The sequence below is a fragment of the Tachyglossus aculeatus genome, chromosome 8 (genome assembly GCF_015852505.1).
Source record: "Tachyglossus aculeatus isolate mTacAcu1 chromosome 8, mTacAcu1.pri, whole genome shotgun sequence".
NCBI lineage: Eukaryota > Metazoa > Chordata > Mammalia > Monotremata > Tachyglossidae > Tachyglossus > Tachyglossus aculeatus.
Window position 1 is genome coordinate 9,292,789 of NC_052073.1, and position 22,854 is coordinate 9,315,642.

Consider the following 22,854-nt stretch of genomic DNA (forward strand, 5'->3'; position numbering starts at 1 on the left):
AAATAGAGTAATAAATATATACAAACATATATACATATATACAGGTGCTGTGGGGAAGGGAAGGAGGTAAGATGGGGGGATGGAGAGGGGGACGAGGGGGAGAGGAAGGAAGGGGCTCAGTCTGGGAAGGCCTCCTGGAGGAGGTGAGCTCTCAATAGGGCCTTGAAGGGAGGAAGAGAGCTAGCTTGGCGGATGCTTAATACAGAGCTCTGCACACAGTAAGCGCTCAATAAATATGATTGAATGAATGAATAATAGCATCTGGAAGAAGGCAGGAGCAGGTGGGAGGGGGTAGATGGACTCCCAGCTCTCACCCTGGAGGCTTGTAAAAGCCATCGCTGAGGCGGGATTCATGGCCAACAAATCCTCTGTAGCCCATTAGCTGAGTAGATTCTGCAAATGCAGACGAAATGGTTCTAAGACATCTGTCTTTCCAGGGCAGAAAACCCTGCTGCAGTCCTCCTGTATTATTGATGCCTACCTATGTTCCCAGAATCGAGGCAGCCGTGAAATGCAGTGGAGCTAAAATTCTGTGGGAGGGTGTTTTTTTTAAGGTATTTTCAAAGCGCTTACTATGTGCCAGGCATTCTTCTAAGCCCTGGGGCAGATACAAGGTAATCGGGTCGGATACAGTCCCTATCCCACGAGGGACTCACAGTCTTAATCCCCATTTTACAGATGAGGTAGCCGAAGCACAGAGAAGTGAAGTGATTTGCCCAAGGTCTCCCAGCAGACACGAGGAAGAGATGAACTTTTAGAACACAGGTCCGCTGAATCTCAGGCCCAGGCTCTTTCCATTAGACCACACTCTCTTCCATTAGCTGATTAGCTGACTCCAATAATAATAATGATGGCATTTATTAAGCGCTTACTATGTGCAAAGCACTGTTCTAAGTGCTGGGGAGGATATAAGGTGATCAGGTTGTCCCACGGGGGGCTCACAGTCTTAATCCCCATTTTCCAGATGAGGGAACTGAGGCCCAGAGAAGTGAAGTGACTTGCCCAAAATCACACAGCTGACAATTGGTGGAGCTGGGATTTGAACCCATGACCTCTGACTCCAAAGCCCGGGCTCTTTCCACTGAGCCAAGCTGCTTTTCAAGGTTCCAAGGGACCCCAAGGACGGAGGCAGGCTCCCCCAAGACAGGGCCCTCAGGAAGGTGGTCCTAGACCCCTAGACCACCCCTCTCTACTTGCAGCCTGGCCTAGATGGGGAATAATAATAATAATAATAATAATTATGGTCTTTGTTAAGCGCTTCCTATGTGCCAAACACTTTTCTAAGTGCTGGAAATGCTGTTTCTGCCTGGTTTCACATGTTAGGTGAACGTGATAAATGGCACCACAGAGGAAAGAACACAGGCCCAATAGTCACAGGATCTCGGCTCTGCCACAAACCTGCTGTGTGACCTTGGGCAAGCCCCTGCTCTCTCCCCCTCTCTCCAGGCTCGCATCTCCTCCTGCCTTCAGGACATCTGCATCTGGATGTCTGCCCACCACCTAAAACTCAACATGTCCAAGACTGAACTCCTTGTCTTCCCTCCCAAACCCTGCCCTCTCCCTGACTTTCCCATCTCTGTTGATGGCACTACCATCCTTCCCGTCTCACAAGCCCGCAACCTTGGTGTCATCCTCGACTCCGCTCTCTCATTCACCCCTCACATCCAAGCCGTCACCAAAACCTGCCGGTCTCAGCTCCGCAACATTGCCAAGATCCACCCTTTCCTCTCCATCCATACTGCTACCCTGCTCGTTCAAGCTCTCATCCTATCCCGTCTGGACTACTGCATCAGCCTTCTCTCTGATCTCCCATCCTCGTGTCTCTCCCCACTTCAATCCATACTTCATGCTGCTGCCTGGATTGTCTTTGTCCAGAAACGCTCTGGGCATGTTACTCCCCTCCTCAAAAATCTCCAGTGGCTACCAATCAATCTGCGCATCAGGCAGAAACTCCTCACCCTGGGCTTCAAGGCTGTCCATCCCCTCGCCCCCTCCTACCTCACCTCCCTTCTCTCCTTCTCCAGCCCAGCCCACACCCTCCGCTCCTCCACTGCTAATCTCCTCACCGTACCTCGTTCTCGCCCGTCCCCGCCATCGACCCCAGGCCCACGTCATCCCCCAGGCCTGGAATGCCCTCCCTCTGCCCATCCGCCAAGCTAGCTCTCTTCCTCCCTTCAAGGCCCTGCTGAGAGCTCACCTCCTCCAGGAGGCCTTCCCAGACTGAGCCCCTCCCTTTCTCTCCCCCTTGTCCCCCTCTCCAGCCCCCTCATCTTACCTCCTTCCCATCCCCACAGCACCTATATATATGTATATATGTTTGTACATATTTATTACTCTATTTATTTATTTATTTTACTTGTACATATCTATTCTATTTATTTTATTTTGTTAGTATGTTCGGTTTTGTCCTCTGTCTCCCACTTTTAGACTGTGAGCCTGCTGTTGGGTAGGGACTGTCTCTATATGTTGCCAACTTGTACTTCCCAAGTGCTTAGTACAGTGCTCTGCACACAGTAAGCACTCAATAAATATGATTGATTGATTGATATAACCTCCCTGTGCCTCCCCTTATTTGCAAAATGGGGATTCATTGCCTGTTTTCCCTCCTACTTAGACTATGAGCCCCATGAGGGATCTGATGATCTTGCATCTACCACGGAGCTTAGTACAGTGCTCAACACATAGTGAGCACTTAACAAAAATCATCATTATAATTATTATTATTGTTATTATTATTATTATTGATGTGGGTGGGAGTGAGGAATAATTCACTTCATTTGGCTAAACTGCTTATATCAGCGTTTTAACTGGCCCGAGTTTTCAAATCGAGCCATTGCTCTTAAATTAAAATTCTGTTGCTGGGGAACCTACATTTATTAGTGTCGGAGGAAAAGTTCTTCCCATTTTCCAGCGTACTAGAGGTCCTCATCTCCTTCCTCCGCCTCCCCTAGAGAAACAGAAGATGCAGGCTCCCTTGGGCAATGCTATTTCTTGGAACAATCAATCAATTGTATTTATTGAGTGCTTATTGTGTGCAGAGCACTGTACTAAGCACTTGGCAACATTTAGAGACGGTCCCTACCCAACAGTGGGCTCACAGTCTAGAAGGGGGAGACAGAGAACAAAACATATTAACAAAATAAAATAAATAGGATAGATATGTACAAGTAAAATAGAGTAATAATAAATAGAGTAATAATAAATAGAGTAATATAAATAGAGTAATAAAACAAGAAACTTAGATAATCAGAATTATCTACCCCATTCTCTCCTCTCACCCAAGCCCACATTTCAGCTCCTCCCAAGTTCACCTTCCTTCTGGTTTTTTTTTTTTTTAATGGTATTTGTTAAGTGCTTACTATGTGCCAGGCACTGTACTCAGTACCAGGGTAGATACAAGATAATCAGGTTGGACACAGACCGTATCCTATGTGGGGCTCAGAATCTTAATCCCCATTTTACAGATGAGGTAACTAAGGCACAGAGAAGTGAAGTGACTTAACTAAGGCCACACAGCAGACAAGTAGAGGAGCCGGGACTAGAACCCAGATCCTTCTGTTTCCCAGGCCATGCTGCTTCTAACTTTATTCTCAATTCTACCTGAGGAAGCAAGCTCCTGGGAGTCATAGGACCTGGGTTCTAATCCAAGCTCTGCTACTTACCTGCTTTGGGCAAGTCACCTAATTTCTCCGTGCCTCAATTCCTTCATCTGCACAATGGGGATTCATCATCATCATCATCATCAATCGTATTTATTGAGCGCTTACTGTGTGCAGAGCACTGTACTAAGCTCTTGGGAAGTACAAGTTGGCAACATATAGAGACAGTCCCTACCCAACAGTGGGCTCACAGTCTAAAAGGGGGAGACAGAGAACAAAACCAAACATACTAACAAAATAAAATAAATAGAATAGATATGTACAAGTATAATAAATAGAGTAATAAATATGTCCAAACATATATGCATATATACAGGTGCTGTGGGGGAGGGAAGGAGGTAAGATGGGGGGGATGGAGGGGGGACGAGGGGAGGAGGAAGGAAAGGGCTCAGTCTGGGAAGGCCTCCAATCATATTTACTGTGTGCAGTGCACTGTACTAAGCGTTGGCCACATAATTATTAATCGCTTACTATGTGCAAAACACGCAGAAGGCAGCTTCAATACTTGTTCTCCCTCCTTCTTAGATTGTGAGCCCTATGTGGGGCCTGATGATCTTTTATTCATTCACTAATTCAATTGTATTTATTGAGCGCTTACTTTGCACAGAGCACTGTACTAAGCGCTTGGGAAGTACAAGTTATCTACCTGAGCACTTAATACAGGGCTTGGCACATAATAAGTGCTTAATAGGTGCCATAATTGCTATTATTATTATTACCTCTGACTTCTTGCTCAATCAATCAATCCTATTAAGACTGTGAGCCCCACATGGGACAGGGACCGTGTGCAACCTGATTATCTTTGTGTCTAGTCCAGTGCTTAGAACATTCATTCAGTTGTATTTATTGAGCGCTTAGTGTGTGCAGAGCACTGTACTAAGCGCTGGGAAAGTACAATTCAGCAATAAAGAGAGACAATCCCTGCCTACAATGGGCTTACAGTCTAGAACACAGCTTGACACATAGTGAGCATCCGACAGATATCCTAAAAATAATTTCTTGAGCACTTACTGTGTGCAGAGGACTGTATTAAGTGCTTGTTCAATCCCTTCCTCCTGCCTTCGATTGTGAGCTGAAAGTATAAGCTCCTAGTAGGAGGGGACGATGCTCCATTCACAGTAGGCGCTCAATAAATATGATTTCTGAATTGGTTGATTGATCAAGTCTAATCACCAGCCCTCCTACTGTACTTGAAACTCATTTCCCTTATTCTGTACTCGGCAGGGAGGGCCCCTTCTTCTAAAAGCCCTTCCCTGCATTTTTTTATGGTATTTGTTCAACACTCACTATGTGTTAAGCACTGCTCTGAGTGCTGGAGTTTCTGAATAGCCTCCCCCTCTAGTGGAAAGAGCCCGGGCTTTGGAGTCAGAGGGCATGGGTTCAAATCCCGGCTCTGCCAATTGTCAGCTGTGGGACTTTGGGCAAGTCACTTAACTTCTCTGGGCCTCAGTTACCTCATCTGTAAAATGGGGAGTAAGACTGTGAGCCCCCCGTGGGACAACCTGATCACCTTGTAACCTCCCCAGCGCTTAGAACAGTGCTTTGCACATAGAAAGTGCTTAATAAAAGCCATTATTATTATTATTATGATTATTACTCCCAGATTTTTCTTCATGTGCTCATGCTCCTGGGCAAAATTCCTCAGTTCTTAGGTGGCATGAGAATTATTATTATTATGGTATTTGCTAAGCACTTACTATGTGCCAGGCACTGTACTAAGCGCTGGGGTACATACAAGCAGATCGGTTTGAACACAGTCCCTGTCCCATGTGGGGGCTCACAGTCTCAATCCCCATTTTACAGATGAGGTAACTGAGGCACAGAGAAGTGACTTGCCCAAGGTCACACAACAGACAAGTGGCAGAGTCAGGATTAGAACCCATGACCTTCTGACCCCCCAGGCCTGTGCTCTCCCCATTACGCCACACTGCTTCTCCTATATTAATGATGAGTATGTAGCTATAATTCTATTTATTCTGATGGTTTTGACACCTGTCTACTTCAATCAATCAATCGTATTTATTGAGCGCTTACTGTGTGCAGAGCACTGTACTAAGCGCTTGGGAAGTACAAGTTGGCAACAACTTTACTTGTTTTGCTTTGTTGTCCGTCTCCCCCTTCTAGACTGTGAGCCCGCTGTTGGGTAGGGACCGTCTCTATATGTTGCCAACTTGGACTTCCCAAGCGCTTAGTCCAGTGCTCTGCACACAGTAAGCGCTCAATAAATATGATTGAATGAATGAATGAATCATTGATTGGTAGGAACCTGACTATAGGATGATGCTAGAAAATTCCTGGAGAGCACAAGTAAAATAGAATTTGATTAATGTCTCACCGTCACTTGGTTGAGCCCACTGTTGGGTAGGGACTGTCTCTATATGTTGCCAACTTGTACTTCCCAAGCGCTTAGTACAGTGCTCTGCACACAGTAAGCGCTCAATAAATACGATTGATGATGATGGTGATGATTTTCCTCAGTAATGACTAACTACAGCTTATCGATTCCTGAGACCTCCTGCCTCTGCTGAATTGGAACCATCCTAGGATTTCTCCCTACTGATGGGATAATCCCCAAAGTTACACAGCTCCCATTTTGACTCTCTCTCCTCTCCTGTCAGCTGCTGCTGGATAAATCATCAATGGGACAAGAAGCAGTGTAGTCTAGCAGATAGAGCACGGACCTGGCTTCTAATCCCACTGCTGTGTGACCATGGTCAGTCGCTTCCCTTCTCTGGACCTCAATTACCTCAGCGGCAAAATAGGGATTAAGACTGCGAGCCCCATGTGGGACACGAACCTGATTAGCTTGTATCGACCCCAGAGCTTAGTACAGTGCTCGGCACACAGCAAGCGCTCAATAAGTATGATTAAGTCTGTTCCTCTAGACTGGTCTCTCCCAAGCTCTTAGCGCTCTGCACACAGTAAGCACTATATAAATATGACTGAATAAATGAAAGCTCATAATGGGTAGGGAAAATGTCTGTTAATTCCACTGTATTGTCCTCTCCCAAGCACTTAATAATAATAATTATGGTATTTATTAAGTGCTTACTATGTGCCAAGCACTGTTGTAAGTGCTGGGGTAGATACAAGATTATCAGGTTGTCCCGCGTGGGGCTCACAGTCTTAATCCCCATTTTACAGATGAGGTCACTGAGGGGCACAGAGAAGTGAAGTGACTGCCCAAAGTCACCCAGCTGACAAGTGGTGGAGCTGGGATTAGAACCCACGACCTCCGACTCCCAAGCCCGGGCTCTTTCCACTAACCTCTGCACACAGCAAGCGCTCAATAAGTATGATTAAGTCTGTTCCTCTAGACTGTAAATTATACTGGACTCTCGCAAGCTCTTAGCACTCTGCACAAAGTAAGTGCTATATAAATACGACTGAGTAAATGAAAGCTCGTAATGGGTTGGGAAAATGTCTGTTAATTCCACTGTATTGTCCTCTCCCAAGCAATAATAATAATAATAATTATGGTATTTATTAAGTGCTTACTATGTGCCAGGCACTGTTCTAAGTGCTGGGGTAGATACCAGGTGGGGCTCACAGTCTTAATCCCCATTTTACAGATGAAGTCACTGAGGGGCCCAGAGAAGTGAAGTGACTTACCCAAAGTCACCCAGCTGACAAGTGGTGGAGCTGGGATTAGAACCCACAACCTCCGACTCCCAAGCCGGGGCTCTTCCCACTAAGCCACGCTGCTCCTCCAGTGCTCTGCGCACAGTTAGGCACTCAATAAACACCACTGACTGACCAATAGGCGAGGCTCATTCATTCATTCAATCGTATTTATTGAGCGCTTTACTGTGTGCAGAGAGCACTGTACTAAGCGCTTAGGACGTACAAGTTGGCACTCACTTATTGATTCATTCATTCATATTTATTGAGTGCTTACTGTGTGCAGAGCACTGTACTAAGCGCTTGGGAAGTACAAGTTGGCAACGTAGAGGGACGGCGACGACTCGGATCAACGTGCTTCCTAATGGTTGACTAAGGCTGAACCGATAGGAGATGGTTACACGTCCAAGTCCGTGCACACGCGTGGGCTCATACGTGTGGGAACTAACCTGCGTGGCCCAGAGCTGCAGCAACATGGCTCTCGCCTGCATCTCTTCCCCGACTCTGAGGGCTTCCAGGTGCTGCCGATAACTTTCCACCCAACAGCTCTTATTGGCTTTGTCCCTCAAGCGTTGCGTCGAAAGCAACTTCCAGAGCCGTATTTTGATGTCTGCGGCTTCTTTCTTCTCTCCTGCAAAGTGTCAAACCATCCCAAGAGTTAACTCCCTCCGCCCCTCGGACATCATCACCTGTATATATGTTTGTACATATTTATTACTCTATTTATTTATTTTGCTTGTACATATCTATTCTATTTATTTTATTTTGTTAATATGTTTGGTTTTGTTCTCTGTCTCCCCCTTCTAGACTGGGAGCCCGCTGTTGGGTAGGGACTGTCTCTATATGTTGCCAACCTGTACTTCCCAAGCGCTCTGCACACAGTAAGCGCTCAATAAATATGATTGATTGATTGATTGTACTTCCCAAGCGCTTAGTACAGTGCTCTGCACACAGTAAGTGCTCAATAAATACGATTGATTGATTGATCATCAGATTTATTACTCTATTTATTTCACTTGCACATATTTACCATTCTATTTATTTTATTTGGTTAATGTGTTATGTTTTGTTGTCTGTCTCCCCCTTCTAGACTGTGAGCCTGCTGTTGGGTAGGGACCGTCTCTATATGTTGCCAACTGGTACTTCCCAAGCGCTTAGTACAGTGCTCTGCACACAGTAAGCGCTCAATAAATACGAATGAATGAATGAATGAATGAACTGAACAGCTTGCTGTGGGCAGGGGACTTGTCTTTTCATTATTGTACAGTAATAATAATGATAATAATGGCGTTCGTTAAGCACTTACTGTGTGCCAAGCACTGTTCTAAATGCTGGGGGGTTACAAGGTAATCAGGTTGTCCCACATAATAATAATAATAATAATAATAATGGCATTTATTAAGCACTTACTATGTGCAAGGCACTGTTCTAAGCACTGGGGAAGTTACAAGGTGATCAGGTTGTCCCACATAATAATAATAATAATAATGGCATTTATTAAGTGCTTACTATGTGCAAGGCACTGTTCTAAGTGCTGGGGGGATACAAGGTAATCAGGTTGTCCCACATAATAATAATAATAATAATGATGATGGCATTTATTAAGCACTTACTATGAGCAAGGCACTGTTCTAAGCACTGTGGAAGTTACAAGGTGATCAGGTTGTAACATAATAATAATAATAATAATAATGACATTTATTAAGGGCTTACTATGTGCAAGGCACTGTTCTAAGCACTGGGGAAGTTACAAGGTGATCAGGTTGTCCCACATAATAATAATAATAATAATAATAACAATAATGGCATTTATTAAGCGCTTACTATGCGCAAGGCACTGTTCTAAGCTCTGGAGAAGTAACAAGGTGATCAGGTTGTCCCATGGGGGGGGCTCACAGTCTTAATCCCCATTTTCCAGATGAGGTAACTGAGGCACAGAGAAGTGAAGTGACTTGCCCAAAGTCACACAGCTGACAATGGGCGGAGCCAGGATTTGAACCCCTGACCTCTGACTCCAAAGCCCGGGTTCTTTCCACTGCTTCTCAATAGGGCTCACAGTCTTAATCCCCATTTTACAGATGAGGAAACTGAGGCCCAGAGAAGTTAAGTGACTTGCCCAAAGTCACACAGCTGAGTGGCTGAGACGGGATTTGAACCCATGACCTGTGACTCCAAAGCCCATGATCTTTCCACTGAACCACGCTGCTTCTCTATACTCTTCCAACTGCTCAGTACAGTGCTTTGCACATGGAAAGCGCTCCATAAATACGATTGGATGAATGAATGGATGAACGTGCTCTGTGCCCAGCACTGTACTAAGCTCTTGGAGGAGTTCCATGGTAGACGAATTGCTGCCCTTGAGGAGCGGACACAACCGTCTTACCTTTTTGGGGGGAGTCTGACTGTGACTGGGGGAGAGGGGGTATTAGGAAAGGAGGTAGGGAGGGCTGAGGAAGCAGAAGGGGTCAAAGAGATTTAGTTCTTGGTCTCTGATTCTCATCACCCTTTCTTTCATCCTCCCCCTCAGTTATGTTGCCAACTTGTACTTCCCAAGCGCTTAGTACAGTGCTCTGCACCCAGTAAGCGCTCAATAAATACGATTGAATGAATGAATGACTGTCTGGGCCCGGACCAGGGAATAGAGAAGGGAGTTGAGATTCATTCATTCATTCATTCAATCATATTTATTGAGCGCCTACTGTGTGCGGAGCACTGGACTAAGCGCTTGGGAAGTCCAAGTTGGCAACATATAGAGACGGTCCCAACCCAACAACGGGCTCACAGTCTTGACGGGGGAGACAGAGAACAAAACAAAACGTGGTCAGCTGTCAAGTCATCAGAATAAATGGAGGAGCAGCGTGGCTCAGTGGAAAGAGCCCGGGCTTTGGAGTCAGAGGTCATGGGTTCGAATCCCTACTCCACTACATGTCTGCTATGTGACCTTGGACAAGTCACTTCACTTCTCTGGGCCTCAGTTCCCTCATCTGTAAAATGGAGATGAAGACTGTGAGCCCCACGTGGGACAACCTGATTACCTTGTATCCCCCCGGTGCTTCGAACAGTGGTTGGCACTTAGTAGGCGCTTAACAAATGCCATCATTATTATAAGGAGGAGACAGACAACAGAACAAAGCAAGTAGACGGGCGTCAATACCATCAGACCCCAGCTATCCCTCCAGGAATACCAGGGCAAAATAATGAGGTGGCAAAGGGAAAAGTACAGTGCCTGGCACATAGTAAGCATTTAAAAAATACCATATTTTAAAGAAAAAACATTAAAGGACAATTGATCGCAGGAGACTGGGCACAGCCTGCCCAATATTACCATCTACTGTCCTAACCCAGAACTGTAGCTGCAGGGCCAGAACATAGATTCCCACTAAAACTCACTAAAATTCATTTTTTTAACAGTATTTGTTAACCGTTTACTTTGTGCCAGGCACGGTGCTAAGCTCTCTGGTAGAGACAAGCCATGTCTCCCATGGGACCCACAGTCTTAATCCCCATTTTACAGATGAAGGAACTGAGGCACAGAGAAATGAAGTGACTTGCCCAAGGCCACCTAATAGACAAGTGGATAAAATAATGATGGTATTTGTTAAGCGCTTACTATGTACCAAGCACTGTTCTAAGTTCTAGGGTAGATACAAGGTAATGATGTTGTCCCACTTGGGGCTGACAGTCTTCATCCCCATTTTACAGGTGAAGGAACTGAGGCACAGAGAAATGAAGTGACTTGCCCAAGGCCACCTAATAGACAAGTGGCAGAGGAGCAAACACCATTATGTTGCTAACTTGTACTTCCCAAGCACTTAGTACAGTGCTCTGCACACAGTAAGCGCTCAATAAATATGATTGAATGAATGAATGAATGAATCTAAAACCATATAAAATAATGATGGTATTTGTTAAGCGCTTACTATGTGCCAAGCACTGTTCTAAGCTCTAGGGAAGATACAAGGTAATCAGGTTGTCCCACGTGGGGCTCACAGTCTTCATCTCCATTTTACAGATGAAGGAACTGAGGCACAGAGAAATGAAGTGACTTGCCCAAGGCCACCCAATAGACAAGTGGCAGGGAGCAAATACCATCTAAAACCATATAAAATAATGATGGTATTCATTAAGCGCTTACTATGTGCCAAGCACTGTTCTTAGCTCTAGGGGAAATACAAGGTAATGAGGTTGTCCCATGTGGGGCTCACAGTCTTCATCCCCATTTTACAGATGAGTTAACTGAGGAACAGAGAAGTTAAGTGACTTGTCCAAAGTCACCCAGCCGATAAGTGGCGGAGTCGGGATTAGAACCCGGGACCTCTGACTCCCAAGCCTGGGCTCTTTCCACTGAGCCCCGCTGCTTCTCTATCTTCCAGCTCAGTAGACATGGTTTCTCCTCCCCTTCCCCTTTCCTCGTCCCCTCTGTCTCTGTTCCAGAAGCCAGGACTGTCTCTATATGTTGCCAACTTATACTTCCCCAGCGCTTAGTACAGTGCTCTGCACACAGTAAGCGCTCAATAAATACGATTGATTGATTGATTGATTGACTACGGGAGGGAGAGACAAGCAGAGGTATAGCCAACTTACACTTCCCAAGCGCTTAGTACAGTGCTCTGCACACAGTAAGCGCTCAATAAATACGACTGAATGAATGAATGAATGAGGGAGACTTACCTGCGGACAGAGAGGAGCGGGCGAGTTTCATCAGCAGGCAGTCCAGCTGGCGGAAGTGCTGGTAGACCTCGGCCGAGTGGGCCCTGTCTTGCGTTTGGCCGGCGGGGTCGTCGTACTGGACTCCCTCGTTGCCGAAAAGAGTCAAGTAGCCAGCTCTAATAATAATGATAACAATAATGGCATTTATGAAGCGCTTACTATGTGCAAAGCACTGTTCTAAGCGCTGGGGGGGGCTACAAGGTGATGAGGTTGTCCCACATGGGGCTCCCAGTCTTCATCCCCATTTTACAGACGAGGGAACTGAGGCACAGAGAAGTGACGTGACTTGCCCAGAGTCACACAGCTGACAAGTGGCTGAGCCGGGATTCGAACCGGGACTCGAACCCCTGACCTCTGACTCCAAAGCCCGTGCTCTTTCCACTGAGCCACGCTCTAGTAACCATGGGAACACACGGGATGGCATGAGGGCCAGGATCTGGCTTGGATACAGACCCATTACACCCTGGGAGGAGGTGTGGGTAGTCCCTCAACCCCAATCCAATCGTATGTAATGAGTGCTTACTACGTGTGGAGCACTGTACTAAACACTTCATCTTGCCAGTCTTGCTGAGAAGCAGCATGGCCTAATTCATTCATTCATCCAATCATCTTTATTGAGCGCTTACTGTGTGCAGAGCACTGTACTAAGCGCTTGGGAAGTACAAGTTGGCCCAGACTGAGCCCCCTCCTTCCTCTCCCCCTCCTCATCCCCCCTGCCTTACCTCCGTCCCCTCCCCACAGCACCTGTATATATGTATACATGTTTGTACAGATTTATTACTCAATTTTATTTGTACATATTTTTTCTATTTATTTTATTTGGTTTATATGTGTTGTTTTGTTGTCTGTCTCCCCCTTCTAGACTGTAAGCCCGCTGTTGGGTAGGGACCGTCTTTATATGTTGCCAACTTGGACTTCCCAAGCGCTTAGTACAGTGCTCTGCACACAGTAAGCGCTCAATAAATACGATTGAATGAATGAATGAATCTGTGGATCAGTGGGTAGTCCCTCAACCCCAATCCAATCGTATGTAATGAGTGCTTACTATGTGTGGAGCACTGTACTAAACACTTCATCTTGGCAGTCTTGCTGAGAAGCAGCATGGCCTAATTCATTCATTCATCCAATCACATTTATTGAGCACTTACTGTGTGCAGAGCACTGTACTAAGCGCTTGGGAAGTACAAGTTGGCCCAGACTGAGCCCCCTCCTTCCTCTCCCCCTCCTCTCCCTCTCCATCCCCCCGTCTTACCTCCTTCCCCTCTCCACAGCGCCTGGATATATGTATATATGTTTGTACATATGTATTACTCTATTTATTTATTTATTTTATTTGTTAATATTTATTCTATTTATTTTATTTTGTTAATATGTTTGGTTTTGTTGTCTGTCTCCCCCTTCTAGACTGTGAGCCCACTGTTGGGTAGGGACCGTCTCTATATGTTGCCAACTTGTACTTCCCAAGCGCTTAGTCCAGTGCTCTGCACACAGTAAGCGCTCAATAAATACGATTGAGTGAATGAATGTTGGGTAGGGACCGTCTCTATATGTTGCCAACTTGTACTTCCCAAGCGCTTAGTCCAGTGCTCTGCACACAGTAAGCGCTCAATAAATACGATTGAATGAATGAATGAATGAAATAGAGGTCTAGGTCTGAGCTGTTGACCCAGAAGTAACAACTGAAGATGATTTGTATATGATGTTTAATTTTTGTCTCAATCAATGGCATTTATTGAGCACGTACAGTAAATAACAGCAGACACGTAGACACATTGCCCGCCCACCATGAGATTACATGATGCCCATATCTTGCCATCATAACAAAAATAATAATGATGGCATTTATTAAGCACTTACTATGTGCAAAGCACTGTTCTAAGCGCTGGGGAGGTTACAAGGTGATCAGGTTGTCGCACAGGGGGCTCACAGTCAATCCCCATTTTACAGATGAAGGAACTGAGCACAGAGAAGTGACTTTGGGCAAGTCCCACAGCTGACAATGGGCAGAGCCGGGATTTGAACCCATGACCTCTGACTCCAAAGCCTGGGCTCTTTCCACTGAGCCACCCTGCTTCTCTGCTCAAAAACTTTCCCCTGGCTTTGCTCCTGCCAGGATCCAGCCCTCTCACCTCCCCCCAGTACCCCAAAAGTCTTTTTCACTCCAATTTTTTTAATGGCATTTATTAAGGGCTTACTATGTGCAAAGCACTGTTCTAAGCACTGGGAGGTTACAAGATTATCAGGTTGTCCCTCATGGGGCTCACAGTCTCAATCCCCATTTTACAGATGAGGGAACTGAGGCACAGAGAAGTGAAGTGACTTGCCCAAAGTCACACAGCTGACAATTGGCGGAGCCGGGATTTGAACCCATGACCTCCGACTCCAAAGCCCGGGCTCTTTCCTACTGAGCCACACTGTTTCCAATTCCACCAGTCCCACTCCCTCCCACAGCCCAGTCCCTGCTGGACTGTCCAGAGCCCTGTTGTAGGTCCCGTGAAAAAAGATCCGCTCTGGAAATCCGGAGACCTGGGTTTGAGTTCCAGTTCTGCCCGCAACTGGCTACTATAATAATGGTGGTATTTGCTAAGCGCTTACTATGTGCCAAGCACTGTTCTAAATCCTGAGCAAAGATTGCAGGGATTATCCCTGAGCAGGGATTATCTGTCTCTATTGCTGTACTGTACTTTGCAAACGCTTAGTACAGTGGTCTGCACACAGTCAGTGCTCAACAAATGACCGAATGAATGAAATACACTTTGCTTGCCTCGTGTTGCACCCCTGCCCCCCAATTCACTAGTTATTATTATTATCATCATTATTAACGATAACAATAATGAGTGAATTGACTTATTATTATTTTTATTATCAATAATAATAATAATAATGAGTGAATTGGCAGGCAGGGATGCAGCACAAGGTGTTCTTTTAAGCACTTACTATTTGCCAGGTACTGTACTAAGCACTGGGTGGACACAAGCAAATGGAGTTGGACACAGTCCCTGACCCAAATGGGGCTCCTAATCCCAATCCCCATTTTACAGATGAGGGAACTGAGGCCCAGAGAAGTGAAGCGACTTGCCCAAGGTCGCAAAGCAGACCAGTGGCGGAGGTGGGATTAGAACCCATGACCTTCGTGGCTCAGTGGAAAGAGCACAGGCTTTGGAGTCGGAGGTCACGGGTTCAAATGCCTGCTCCGCCAATTAATAATAATAATAATAATAATAGCATTTATTAAGCGCTTACTATGTGCAAAGCACTGTTCTAAGCACTGGGGAGGTTACAAGGTGATCAGGTTGTCCCATGTGAGGCTCACAGTCTTAATCCCCATTTTACAGATGAGGTCACTGAGGCACAGAGAAGTTAAGTGACTTGCCCAAAGTCACACAGGTGACAATCGGTGGAGCCGGGATTCGAATCCATGGCCTCTGACTCCAAAGCCCGCGCTCTTTCCACTGAGCCACGTTGCTTCTCAATTGTCAGCTGTGTGGCTTTGGGCAAGTCACTTCACTTCTCTGTGCTTCAGTTACCTCATCTGAAAAGTGGGGATTAAGACTGCGAGCCCCCCGTGGGACAACCTGATCCCCTTGTAACTTCTGCAGCGATTAGGACAGTGCTGTGCACATAGTAAGCGCTTAATAAATCCCATTATTATTATTATTTATTATGACCTTCTGGCTCACCATGCTGCTTCTTGGCCGTTATTTGATGGACTGACTGAGCTAGGCCTGCTGAGCTAAGCGAGCCCTGCCCGGCCTGAAGAATCGGTCGTGCCTGGGGGGACACAGACCCCCAACCTCTGGCTGTTGGGGGGGTGGGAGGAACCAACCCCCGCCTCCCACTTCCCTCCCGCCTTGGGCAGACCCCACTCACCTGAACAGCGTGCTGTAGGAGAGCTGCAGCAAGCCTGTCTCCCTCCAGCCCGGAGCCCCCTCCCCGGGGTCAGGGAGCAGCAGGGTGCGTAGGTTGAGGAGAGTGGCTTTGGTCAGGGTCCGCAGATTCTGGTTGAGTAGAGTCCTGGAAACACACATAACTGGGCTTAGCCCTGACCAGACCTTCCCTCCCCCCGCCCCAGCCCTCTGTGAGCCCACTGTTGGGTAGGGACCGTCTCTATATGTTGCCAACTTGTACTTTCCAAGCGCTTAGTACAGTGCTCTCTTCTCTCCTTCTCCAGCCCAGCCCGCACCCTCTGCTCCTCCGCTGCTAAGAGCTCACCTCCTCCAGGAGGCCTTCCCACACTGAGACCCTTCCTTCCTCTCCCTCTCGTCCCCCTCTCCATCCCCCCCATCTTACCTCCTTCCCTTCCCCACAGCACCTGTATATATGTATATATGTTTGTACATATTTATTACTCTATTTATTTATTTTACTTGTACATATCTATTCTATTTATTTTATTTTGTTAGTATGTTTGGTTTTGTCTCCCCCTTTTAGACTGTGAGCCCACTGTTGGGTAGGGACTGTCTCTATATGTTGCCTACCTGTACTTCCCAAGTGCTTAGTACAGTGCTCTGCACACAGTAAGCGCTCAATAAATATGATTGATTGATTGATTGATTGCTCTGCACGCAGTAAGCACTCAATAAATACGATTGATTGATTGATTCCGCAGGCAGACAACCCATCCACTCCTCCCAGGAGCCTCTCGGGGGGGCCGACAGGACCACCCCACTCATTCATTCACTCATTCAATCGCATTGTTGGGTAGGGACTGTCTCTATATGTTGCCAACTTGTACTTCCCAAGCGCTTAGTACAGTGCTCTGCACACAGTAAGCGTTCAATAAATACGATTGATTGATTGATTGATTGAGTGCTTACTGTGTGCAGAGCACTTGGGAAGTACAAGTTGGCAACGTATAGAGACAGTCCCTACCCAAAAACGGGCTCACAGTCTTGAAGGGGGAGATAGACCACAAAACAAAACGTGGAGACAGGTGTCAAAGGCGTCAGAACAAATAGAATTAAAGCTATATGCACATCATTAACAAAATAAATAGTAAATACGTACAAGTAAAATGAATAGAATAAAAAAAATCTGTACAAATATATATACAAGTGCTGTGGGGAGGGAAAGGAGGTAGGGCGGGGGGGAGGAGGAGAGGAAAAGGGGGCTCAGTCTGGGAAGGCCTCTTGGAAGAGGTGAGCTCTCAGTAGGGCTTTGAAGGGAGGAAGAGAGCTAGCTCCCACAGGGCCCCCTCCATCTGCTTCCTCCAGGATGCCATAATTACAATAATAAATGTGGTATTTGTTAAGCGCTTACTGTGTGCCAGGCACTGTAGTAAGCACTGGGGCGGAGACAGGCAAATCGGGTTGGTCACAGTCCCTATCCCACATGGGGCTCACAATCTCAATCCCCATTTTACAGATGAGGTAACTGAGGCACAGAGAAGGGAAGTGACTCGCCGAAGAACACACAGCAGATGTGTGGTGGAGCCGGGATTATGACCCAGCACTTAGAACAGTGCTTGACACATAGTAAGCATTTAACAAATACCATTATTAATAATAAAAATATTGGTATTTGTTAAGCACTTGCTATGTGCCAAGCACTCTTCTAAGTACTGGGGTAGATACAAGGTCATAAGGTTGTCTCACGTGGGGCTCACAGTCTTCATTCCCAATTCACAGATGGGGTAACTGAGGCACAGAGAAATGAAGTGACTTGCCCAAAGTCACACAGCAGACAAGTGGCAGAGCCGGCATTAGAACCCATGACCTCGGACTTCCAAGCCCAGGCTCTTTCCACGGAGCCACGCCGCTTATTATTAACCCATGATCTTCTGACTCAGGCCCACGCTCTATCCACTACACCACACTGCTTCTCATGTCTCTCCTCGTCCCTTTCTGTCCTCGGTTACCATTCATTCATTCAATCGTATTTATTGAGCGCTTACTGTGTGCAGAGCACTGTACTAAGCGCTTGGGAAGTCCAAGTTGGCAACATATAGAGATGGACCCTACCCAACAACGGGCTCACAGTCTAGAAGGGGGAGACAGACAACATACCACTTTCAAGGAGGATTGGGAGGTGAGGATGCTTCCCCTTTTAGACTGTGAGCCCACTGCTGGGTAGGGACTGTCTCTATATGTTGCCAACTTGTACTTCCCAAGCGCTTAGTACAGTGCTCTGCACACAGTAAGCGCTCAATGAATATGACTGATTGATTGATTGGGGTTGGTTAGAAGGGTCACACCTGGGTCCTAGAATCCCTTCTCCGAGCACAGGAGAAACCACAAGCTCTTAATTCATAATAGCTGTGGTATTCGTTAAGCACTTGTGTGCTCAGCACCTAACTAAGCACTGGAGTACCCATTCATTTATCCAATCGTATTTATTGAGCACTTATTGTGTGTAACGCACTGTACTAAGCACTTGGGAGAGTCTAATATAACAGTAAACGGGCACATTCCCTGTCCACAGTGAGCTTACAGTGTAGAGAGTAGAGCTGAGATCATCAGGTCTATAATAATAATAATGATGATGGCATTTGTTAAGCGCTTACTATGTGCGAAGCACTCTTCTAAGCGCTGGGGGGATATAAGGTGATCAGGTTGTCCCACGTGGGGCTCAAAGTCTTAATCCCCATTTTACAGATGAGGTAACTGAGGCTCAGAGAAGTTAAGTGACTTGCTCAAGGTCACACAGCTGACATGTGGCAGAGCCAGGATTGGAACCCATCACCTCTGAGTCCCAAGTCCATGCTCTTTCCACTGAGCCACACTGTTGGGTCCCTAAGAGACCCCCGCAGTCTCTTCGACTTCCTCCAGACCCTCTCACCCCCTCCCCATGACCCATTCCTGTTCTGCTCCCTGCAGTTAAGCGTCCTCACCAGATGATTAAATGCTACGGAGACTCCAGGGCCGGAAATTTCTAGAGAACACCACGGGCCTGAAAGCATTAATCCAGCTTCCCTAAATGCCTTGTGTGTTCTCCAGATCTGGGAGGAGACCGGGATTTTCTCCAAATGTAAAATGCCTGTCTACTGGTTTTCCCCTGAACTGGAAAGCTCCTTCTTCAGAATTTTTCCATTCAGAGAATTGTTCTTGGACGATCTTCAAGAAGAAACTGCAGATTAGTGAGGGGGGAAAAGTCCTTTCTTCTCTTTCTCTTTTCCCTGAATTTGAGAAGCAGAGTGGCCTAGTGGAAAGAGCACCGTCCTGGGAGTCAGAGGACTTAGGTTGTAATTCCGGCTCCACTGTGCGACCGTGGGCGAGTCACTTGTCAAGGGCCGAGGGAGGGGTGAGACGTGAAAGAGCCTCTGCTCTCCGAGGCACTCACGGTTTCAACTTCGCCTTCTCCTCCCTGGGGTCATAGTGGGGCAGCTGGACGTCGAAAATCCGCTCCATGAGGAAGACGGCGTATTTGTGGAAATCCAGCTTGGAGCTCGACTCCCAGACGACGGAGTCGTAGGAATGAGGGTCCAGGAGGACGGTAACAAACCGGCCGGCAGCCAGAACCTAGGGAAGAGTAACACGGGTGGAAGTCATTCCGTAGTGGGCACTCTCTACCATGGAATTTGGGTCAAAGTGAGGCAAGCAGGGAGTCCTTGCCCCTCCCCAACTTGCAGAGCCCCTAAGAAGGCCTTACCTCCAACCCAGAGGGCTACCTTGTCTCCAATCAATCTGCGGTATTTATTGAGCACTTACTGTGTGCCGATCACTATACTAAGCACTTGGGAGAGTACAGTACAATGATGGCATTTATTAAGCGCTTACTATGTGCAAAGCACTGTTTTCATCTCCAGGGAGGTTACAAGGTGATCAGGTTGTCCCACGGGGGGCTCACAGTCTTAATCTCCATTTTGCAGATGAGGTAACTGAGGGACCCACTGTTGGGCAGGGACTGTCTCTATATGTTGCCAATTTGTACTTCCCAAGAGCTTAGTACAGTGCTCTGCACACAGTAAGCGCTCAATAAATACGATTGATGATGATGACAGAAAAGTGAAGTGACTTGCCCAAAGTCACACAGCTGACAACTGGTGTAGCTGGGATTTGAACCCATGACCTCTGACTCCAGAGCCCGGGCTCTTTCCACTGAGCCATGCTTCTCTGCTTCTACAACAGAGTTAGTAGACATGATCCCTGCCCACAAGGAGCTCACGGTCTGAAGCGGGGGACAGACATTAAAATAAATAACAGATATGAGAAATAGGGGTAAATAAGGAGATGGTGATTAGAGTTGCAGGGCTGGGGGGAGTATTAAGGTTCTTAAGGGGCACACAGCCAAGTAATAATAATAATAATGACGCCATTTGTTAAGTGCTTATTATGTGCAGGGCACTGTTCTAAGCGCTGGGGAGGATACAAGGTGATCAGGCTGTCCCAACTGGGGCTCACAGTCTTCATCCCCATTTTACAGATGAGGTTACTGAGGCACAGAGAATCAATCAATCAATCGTATTTATTGAGCGCTTACTATGTGCAGAGCACTGTACTAAGTGCTTGGGAAGTACAAATTGGCAACATATAGAGACGGTCCCTACCCAACAGTGGGCTTACAGTCTAAAAGAGAAGTTAAGTGACTTGCCCAAAGTCACACAGCTGACGATTGGCGGAGCCGGAATTTGAACCCATGACCTCTGACTCCCAAGCCCGGGCTCTTTCCACTGAGCCACGCTGCACATATTCAGTGCAGAGGGGAGAGTGGTTAGAAGAAGAAGGCCTCTTGGAAGGGATGGAATACTCCAGGAAAGAATAGGAGGCTGGACGTTGAGGACAGGAGGGGACAAAATGATTATCTCCATTTTACAGATGAGCAAACTGAGACACAAAGAAGTCAAGTTGCCCGGGATCACTCAACAAGACCTCAGAAATGGGACCAGGCAGGTGGAGAGGGCCAGTGGGTGGGGAATCTTCTCAGAGGGGTGCGGGACGGCTTTGAAAGGGCAAGAGATTTGAGGGAGTGGCAGGCTGGGTGGCTGGCTCAGTGGAAAGAGCCCGGGCTTTGGAGTCAGAGGTCATGGGTTCAAATCCCGGCTCCGCCAACTGTCAGCTGTGTGACTTTGGGAAAGTCACTTAACTTCTCTGTGCCTCAGTTCCCTCATCTGTAAAATGGGGATTAAGACTGTGAGCCCCCCGTGGGGCAACCTGATCACCTTGTAACCTCCCCAGTGCTTTGCACATAGTAAGCGCTTAATAAATGCCATTATTAAGACTGTGAGCCTGTTGTTGGGTAAGGACCGTCTCTATATGTTCAGCGCTTAGAACAGTGCTTTGCACGTAGTAAGCGCTTAACAAATGCCATTATTATTATTATTATTATTATTAACGTCAGTGGCAAATCACAGTTGGAAGTGTAGGCTATGGAGTTTGTCGGATCAGAGGGGGTGTAGCGCTGGAGTATTTGAAGGTCTGGGGTGTGTCCTCGTTGGGATACGGCTGACTAATGGGAGGTGGATTTAGAGGACGGCAGAGACAAGGCCCGGGCAGAAGCGAGCAGCCGAGGATTAAGCAGGCTCAGAGGATCAGAAAGAAAGAAGTAATGGAGAGGAGGGAGGCTACAAAAGCGGCAGAAATGCAGAGGGAGAATCTTGGAGAACGAAGACAGGGGTGATGGCAAATGAATGCTATTCCTTTGGACTTGGGAAGACAGGGAAGACCTCTAGACTGTAAGCCCGTTTTGGGCAGGGATTGTCTCTTTTTATTGCTGATTGTACTTTCCCAGCGCTTAGTACAGTGCTCTGCCCACAGTAAGTGCTCAATAAATACGATTGAATGAATGTATAAGGGCAGTTGGTCTGAGGACCCACTTCTACACTTCTCCCTAAGGGTCCAGGAGAAACCAGGATTGCCAGCCGACCCACTCTCCTCCCATAGTTGGTCAATCGTATTTATTGAGCACTTGCTGTGTGCAGAGCACTGTACTAAGCACTTGGGGAAGCAGCGTGGCTCAATGGAAAGAGCCCGGGCTTTGGAGTCAGAGGTCGTGGGTTCAAGTCCCGGCTCCGCCACTTGTCAGCTGGGTGACTTTGGGCAAGTCACTTAACTTCTCTGGACCTCAGTTCCCTCATCTGTAAAATGGGGATGAAGACTGTGAGCCCCCCGTGGGACAACCTGATTACCTTGCATCCACCCCAGCACTTAGAACAGTGCTTGGCACATAGTAAGCTTTGGAGTCAGAGGTCGTGGGTTCAAATCCCGGCTCCGCCACTTGTCAGCTGGGTGACTTTGGGCAAGCCACTTAACTTCTCTGGACCTCAGTTTCCTCATCTGTAAAATGGGGATGAAGACTGTGAACGCCCCGTGGGACAACCTGATTACCTTGTATCCACCCCAGCACTTAGTACAGTGCTTGGCACATAGTAAGTGCTTAACAAATACCAACATTATTTATTATTATTATTAACAATATAGCAACAGAACCTGACCACAATGAACTTAGAGTCCCCTACTTGCCCCTTCCTCCTCCCTGCTCTGCCACCAAGTAACTGCCCAGAAGCCTCTCAGAGTGGCAGCGGATGTGGGGTGCAAAAAGAAGGAAGGGGGGGCTGCTGCGTAATAATAATAATAATAATAATAATAATAGTAATTGTGGCATTTGTTAAGCACTTACTATGTGGCAGGCACTGTACTCAGCGCTGAGGTTTTTCCAGCAAATCCAGTTGGACACAGCCCCTGTCCCACATGGGGGTCACAGTCTCATTCCCCAGTTTACAAATGAGGTAACTGAGGCCCAGAGAAGTGATGTGACTTGCCCAAGGCACACAGCGGACAAGTAGCAGAGATGGGATTAGAGCCAATAACCTTCTAACTCTCAGGCCCATGCTCCATCCACTAAATCGTGGGGGGCTGAGAATCCAGCAGTATTGAGAAGCAGCATGATCTAGTGGAAAGAGCACAGGCCTAGAATCCCAGCTCTGCCA

At 47.0% G+C, this 22,854-nt stretch overlaps 1 protein-coding gene across 1 annotated transcript in view; it reads right to left on the minus strand.

Annotated features, from left to right (window-relative positions):
- Positions 1-22,854, minus strand: part of PTGIS (prostaglandin I2 synthase) — a gene marked incomplete at its 5' end in the record, with an annotated part of 59,936 nt that overhangs the window by 18,042 nt on the left and 19,040 nt on the right. Inside the window, 4 exons of the mRNA XM_038750024.1 lie at positions 7,730-7,911; positions 11,952-12,106; positions 15,861-16,004; positions 19,269-19,447. Coding sequence (XP_038605952.1) covers positions 7,730-7,911; positions 11,952-12,106; positions 15,861-16,004; positions 19,269-19,447 — 660 coding nt within the window. The remainder of the gene's footprint in view (positions 1-7,729; positions 7,912-11,951; positions 12,107-15,860; positions 16,005-19,268; positions 19,448-22,854) is intronic.